This window comes from Dendrobium catenatum, unplaced genomic scaffold, assembly GCF_001605985.2.
Source record: "Dendrobium catenatum unplaced genomic scaffold, ASM160598v2 fragScaff_scaffold_325, whole genome shotgun sequence".
NCBI lineage: Eukaryota > Viridiplantae > Streptophyta > Magnoliopsida > Asparagales > Orchidaceae > Dendrobium > Dendrobium catenatum.
The window spans coordinates 348,453-355,507 of NW_021318787.1; the positions used below are offsets into that span (position 1 = coordinate 348,453).

Here is a 7,055-nt window from a genome sequence, read left to right on the forward strand (position 1 = left end):
TTTTGAAGTTAGATATTGCAACTTGAAATATTTTGGGTTGCAATTTCGCTTCATTGAGCCCTGGTTGCTTCTTATTCTTATGCTTGCATATGGTTTTGGCCTCCTCTATTTTTGTTCTATTCAGGATTTTGCTTGGTGTACTTAGTTACAAATTTTGATGAGCTTTTGCTCAATATTTTTTCACTATTGGTTTCTTCTTTTTAGCTTAGTTTTCATTCTGTTGCTTTTTTGTCTCATGCACATGCAATTCTTCTTTTCATATAATGGAAGTTGGGCTTAGGCCCTAATTTTCCAAAAAAAAAAAGTTTTTTTAATTGAATAGAAATAATAATTTTTTAATTAATATGCCGACTCTTTGAGATCGATAAAAATTCCAACGATTATCAAATTCCCAAAATGATTGCCTACCCTACGACAACAACAGAGCTTGAAAGAAATCAATATTTAAAACAGTGAATGAGCGGCTAATAGAAAGAGCTATCCATTAACAATCGCTTGATCCATCTTAAAAGTGGATATTACAAAAACAAGGGAGAAGCTAGCTAGTGCATTATCCACCACCCAGCATCAAAGAGAAAAAAAAATGCAACTCTTGGACCTCCTTTTCCTTTGGGAGATCGAAGCCATTAGTCTTCCCTTCAGGCCATTTCAACCTCCTGTCTTTTCTTCCTCTCCTCATTCTGTTGCTCAACGACCGGGGTACTTCGACAATAACATCCGTACAACACTAGCTGGAGGAATCCGAGCAGCGCTCCGAGCCCGTTCGGTAGCTACACGAGGGTCACCACATCAGTCTTCAACAAATTTTAACAGCAGAAGATTAAGAAAGAAAAAAATAGTATGGTTGTCAGGAAAGAAATGTGTTACCGTAATGAAAATGTCGAACTTCAAAAGTGCATAGGCGGTCCAGCATACGCCATTCAGAAAGCTAACTAAGGAAAGCCAGAACGGCATGTACTTCACGCTTTTTGTCACGACCACCATTTTCTGATAAAGAGTTACAGTGTGTCTCGTAAATAATAATAAGCCATCGAATGCTTGATCGTTATCATCTACTTAAATGTATTAATTCAATTATTATTGAATCATATAATATCTTAAATTTAGAAAGCTAATAGTCATCTTTTTTTACTTTCTTAATTCGCCTATAATTGTATATATTTTTTGTGACTTATTTTTTAACATGAATGGATGAAAATTATATCCACAATCTTCCGATTCGTCTTAAAAATATTGAAAGAGGCACAGGAATAAAATTAAACAAAGCTTTACATAAAAACTTGACAAAGAAACAAAGGATAGTGAGAAAGAGCTTGGTCCTGTAGAAGAAAAAAGAACGTACCATAACGGTAAGAGGGGAGGCATACATGCAAGTGCCGAAGATGACACAGAGGATGCCGACAATCATCGACCTCTTCTCGTGACTATGACCCACCGTGAGCACAACAGACACAACCACCGCCATGAAAGCCAATTCCCCCATTAAGATCTTCAAAACCTTCAACTGCAAGAACATATCCAAAAATCCCAAAACCATCAATCAAAAACATGGATCGTCCAATCAGCCAATAAATTCTAAAATTTAATCAACCGAGAATCGATTCAACGCACCCTCAGATCCTTAGGGGCGTAAATGAAGAAGACCGTAAGATAAGCTCCCTCAAGCACAATACCAATGCCATTTATGGTAACCACGAGCATTGAATTGGGGTGGACAATGGGTAAGCCATAGAAGACCCAGAGCATGCAGTTGAGCAGAGTCGCAACATACGGGATTGGTGAGAACTGCTCTACTGCATTCTTTCTCCATATTTTTATGAAAGTGGGTAACGGTGAAAGAAACAGTCCGAATGATATCACATTCCCTGTCCCAATCCCATTTTCCCAATAAAATTTGTAAGAAATCGGAAAGAGAAAAGTAAGTGAAATTAATCAAAGGCAAAGTGTTATGCCGCGCCGAAGTTACCGATTATCCCAACAACGTTACGGACAACGTCTGTGCTCACCATCTTTGTTGGAATCTTGAGAAAACAGATGGACGCAGAAAAAGAGATGAGTTGTGGGGAAGAAGAGGAGCAGAGGTTTTGGAACTTGGAATTGGAAGAGTTGATGGAGGTGAGGCTTTATATAAAGGTGGACACGCTCTAAATATAAACTTCTAACAAAAAAGATGAATAATTTTAGGGAATTTGTTATCCAAATTGCCTAAAATGCTCCCCTCCTTTCTTCTCTATCTATTTTTTGATAAATTTTTAAAATAATTACCGTTAATAATTTAATTAGCTATTAAACCAACAAAAAAATTAAATTTAGATTTATTTATTAAAATTAGCTATTAAACCAGCAAAAAATAAGGGTGATTTTAATTGGTCTAGTCAACCTAGGTTGACTTGGTCAACCAGGTTGACCCAGGACCTAGATCTAGGCTCAACAAGTTTGTAGTCAACCCTCTTGACCCTATTCTAGTGAAAAACATGGTCAACAATTGCCAATATAGATAATTTAGCTCTAACTATCAATAATGCCTATTAAAATAAAATAGAATTATGAACAATTAAGAATAATTCCATTAGCTATATTATATTTTTGTACTCAAACAACTACTCCAATCAAGGTGATTATAAGATGATAATGATAATCCCTTAACTCAAGACTCCTTTCCTTGGATGGTGTCTATGGTAACGGGTGAGTTCTTCATTTCATTCTGATGCTGAAAGGGTTTTTGTGAAATTTTGTCTAAGTCTTGGCTTGGGGTCTCTGAAATTTTAACTTTTATTATGTTTCTATTATTATATATGTTAATGCATGCTCAACTTTTTTTGGGTTTTCCACTCTTTTGATTGGTGTTTCTAGTCTTTTTGTTGAGCATAACTCCTTTTTGGTGGTTGCTATTGTAGCTTCACTTCTTTTTCCTTTGTAATTTTTTACACATGTAGCTTCATTTTTTTAATGAATTGGGCTATACCACTACTCCCACCCTCAACCATCGCTCAGGAAAAAAAGAGAGGAAATATAGGTCAATGTTATAATCTTAATAACTGAGCTATGCTGCCAACTAAGTGGTAAAGTTAGAAACATTATTTAGAAATGCTATTATTCATTTTATATGAACTTCTCTTAACAATTATTGGCACAAACAAAAAGCTCAAAAAATGCAACTAGTGGAAATCACAATCTTAGAAATAGAAACAAGAACATAGCAATAATGGCTACAGCTCAATACCCAATCGATGACGTAGATAACTTTTATAGCTCGAGAGCAACCAATTTTATGATTTATGATATTTCCAATTTAAAGTTTCAATATAAAATATCAATGTAGTAAGAACATACATATGAGAAATTGATAGTTTTTTCGGTCTCTCATGTAGGTTCATCTTTCATCTTACTAATAAGAAAGCAACATGAACAATCTTACTTCAAGGTAGCCTTAATGAAGGGTTAAAACAATTTGAAACTTGTATCACCAATAAAGTTGCTCAATTGAGTTACATTCTTAAAGAGTTTAAATATGTCTTGAATAACATTTTTTATGTTCTAATTGGAGTTGAGAAATAAGGTGAAATCTAACACTAATTTTTGGCACCTAAGTTTTGGTCACCATGTTATCAAAATCATAAAAAAGAATATGTCATCATATAATTTCTTTAGTTTTATAAAGTGTTGCTTATATTTTTATTACCTTTCTTGCTAGAAAAGACATAAGTTATCCTCTCAAAATCTATATTCTATACTAAATAACTTCAACTTATAAATTTAGAGCTTTTAGGTCATTTCCCAATTTCTTCCTCAAGTATCTTTCAATATTATGTAGGCTTAGTTAATGATTACTCTCATTAAACATCAATTTACCAGTTGAAAACAACGTTTGAAGTTCCAATAGTTTTTTAGAATTTTAAAGCCATTATTGAATCATAATTAACTTACAAAAATCAAATATATGCAAAAGGTGATGTAGGCAAATGTAAAACTCTCTCCACCGCCTTTACAACTTTGTTAAATTCCATTAGAATAAAACAACAAATTTTTTAGTATAATGGTTCCTCTCGTAAAAATAATCCAAATGATACTCTAGGTACGACCATCATTAATACTCATTATTTATTTTGTAATAATTTATAACCTTCACATAACACAATTTGCATCTATAATATTAAAAGTTTCTTAGACAATGTTAAACCAGCTACTCACAAACTAACAAATCATTGATCCCCTCTCTTATATGTGCTCACCACAAACTTGCAAAAGCACACTTGCCCTCATATACTTGGAGTCACCGAGGTCACCTAGGGGCATTTCGTCAAAGCCTTTCGATCTCGTCGTCCTTAAGATAATCAAGTGGTAACATATCTCTAGGATAGTGTGAAACATTATACATGCATTGTGATACTATTGTATGTTTTTTTTTCTATGCAGTCTTTTATGTATCCCTCAAAACCATATAAAGGGTGACGAAAATCAGTTTGAGGACCTTAGACTGGACTTATTTGAAATGATATAGTGGATACTCTAACAATTTTGGGTAATCATAATTTTTTGAGTATTCTTAAGATTTTATCTCTACTTGTTATTTCACACCATTTCCATTCTGTTTTAGGTTCTTAGGTCACTCACTCTCAATTACAACTCGATAGACATATTGAGCGTCTTCGATTAAAAATTTTGAATTCAAAATAAAGGCAAATTATTTTGTTAATTGATTGATAATTTCTATCATAGTAAGAGAATACAAAAGTGATCTCATGTGAAATTAACTTTATAAGAGATTAATGACAAGTAAACTAAATCCACTTTCAAAGGCAACGGGACATTTATTGCGTGCCTCCGTAAACGTGCCATGTTCCCTGCCATTCTCGTCAATAAATATTTATCTTATTTTAAAAAAATAAAATTTTACCAAAAATTTTGTTATAATTTTTAAACTTACATTTAGTATTTATTAGTATTAATTATGGAATTCATTTTAATTTTTAATGAAAAATAAGATAAATATTTATATAAAAATTATTTTCCTTAAAATAAGATAAATTTAAAATAATAATAATACACTATAAATAAAAATACTTTAAGTTTTTTAAAATTATTATGACAAATTAAATTGTGAAAATTTTTTACACATAATAACTCATTTAAAAAATTTCATTCTAAATTATTTATTAAAACTAAGAAAAAAATACTTGCATCTAATAGTTTAAAAAAAAAATAAAAAGAAAGCATCCTTTTTTGTTCTATTCAGGATTTTGCTCGGTGTACTTAGTTACAAATTTTGATGAGCTTTTACTCAATATTTTTTCACTATAGGTTTCTTCTTTTTAGCTTAGTTTTTATTCTGTTACTTTTTGTCTCATGCACATGCAATTCTTAGGCCCTACTTTTCCAAAAAAAAAAAAGAATTTAATTGAATAGAAATAATAATTTTTGAATTAATATTCTGACCTTTGAATTCGATAAAAATTCCAACTATTATCAAATTCCCAAAATGATTACCTTCCCTACGACAACAATAGAGCTTGAAAGAAATCAAGATTTAAAACAGTGAATGCGCGGCTAATAGAAAGAGCTATCCATTAACTATCGCTTGATTCATCTTAAAAGTGGATATTACAAAAAAAATGCAACTCTTGGACCTCCTTTTCCTTTGGGAGCTTGAAGCCATTAGTCTTCCTTTCAGGCCATTTCAACCTCCTGTCTTTTCCTCTCCTCATTCTGTTGCTCAACGATCGGGGTACTTCGGCAATAACATCCGTACAACACTAGCTGTAGGAATCCGAGCAGCGCTCCGAGCCCGTTCGGTAGCTGCACGAGGGTCACCACATCAGACTTCAACAAATTTTAACAGCAGATGATTAAGAAAGAAAAAATAGTATCGTTGTCAGGAAAGAAATGCGTTACCGTAATGAAAATGTCAAACTTCAAAAGTGCATAGGCTGTCCAGCATACGCCATTCAGAAAGCTAACTAAGGAAAGCCAGAACGGCATGTACTTCACGCTTTTTGTCATGACCACCATTTTCTGTTAAAGGGTTACAGTGTGGCTCGTAAATAATAAGAAGCCATCGAATGCTTGATCGCTATCATCTACTTAAACGTATTAATTCAACTATTATTGATTCATATAATCTCTTCAATTTATAAAGCTAATAGTCATGATTTTTTACTTTCTTAATTCGCCTATAATTGTATATATTTTTTGTGACTTATTTTTTAACATGGATGGATGAAAATTATATCCACAATCTCCCGATTCGACTTAAAAATATTAAAAGAGGCACAAGAATAAAATTAAACAAAGCTTTACATAAAAACTTGAAAAAGAAACAAAGGATAGTGAGAAAGAGCTTGGTCCTGTAGAAGAAAAAAGAACGTACCATAACGGTAAGAGGGGAGGCGTACATGCAAGTGCCGAAGATGACACAGAGGATGCCGACAATCATCGACCTCTTCTCGTGACTATGACCCACCGTGAGCACAACTGACACAACCACCGCCATGAAAGCCAATTCCCCTACTAAGATCTTCAAAACCTTCAACTGCAAGAACGTATCCAAAAATCCCAAAACCATCAATCAAAAACACGGATCGTCCAATCAACCAATAAATATTAAAATTTAATCAACCGAGAATCGATTCAACGCACCCTCAGATCCTTAGGGGCGTAAATGAAGAAGATCGTAAGATAAGCTCCCTCAAGCACAATACCAATGCCATTTATGGTAACTACGAGCATTGAATTGGGGTGGACGATGGGTAAGCCATAGAAAACCCAGAGCATGCAATTGAGCAGAGTCGCAACATACGGGATTGGTGAGAACTGCTCTACTGCATTCTTTCTCCATATTTTTATGAAAGTCGGTAACGGAGAAAGAAACAGTCCGAATGATATCACATTCCCTGTCCCAATCCCATTTTCCCAATAAAATTCGTAAGAAATCGGAAAGAGAAAAGTAAGTGAAATTAATCAAAGGCAAAGTGTTATGCCGTGCCGAAGTTACCGATTATCCCAACGACGTTACGGACAGTGTCTGTGCTCACCATCTTTGTTGGAATCTTGAGAAA

General features: G+C 33.6%; 2 protein-coding genes across 2 annotated transcripts; both read right to left on the reverse strand.

Moving 5' to 3' along the window:
- Positions 1–499: 499 nt before the first annotated feature.
- On the reverse strand, positions 500–2,009 carry LOC110108504 (bidirectional sugar transporter SWEET6b-like). The gene is made up of 5 exons (XM_020839178.2): positions 1,967–2,009; positions 1,612–1,865; positions 1,343–1,504; positions 868–987; positions 500–770 (listed from the first exon to the last, which is right to left on the reverse strand). Exons 1-5 carry the CDS (start codon positions 2,007–2,009, stop codon positions 639–641), a joined length of 711 nt encoding a protein of 236 aa, XP_020694837.1. The 3' UTR covers positions 500–638.
- Positions 2,010–5,644: 3,635 nt separating this feature from the next.
- On the reverse strand, positions 5,645–7,034 carry LOC110108512 (bidirectional sugar transporter SWEET6b-like). The gene is made up of 5 exons (XM_020839183.2): positions 6,992–7,034; positions 6,637–6,890; positions 6,368–6,529; positions 5,893–6,012; positions 5,645–5,796 (listed from the first exon to the last, which is right to left on the reverse strand). The coding sequence occupies exons 1-5, from the start codon at positions 7,032–7,034 to the stop codon at positions 5,668–5,670; spliced, it is 708 nt and encodes a 235-aa protein (XP_020694842.2). The 3' UTR covers positions 5,645–5,667.
- Between the last annotated feature and the right edge of the window lie 21 nt (positions 7,035–7,055).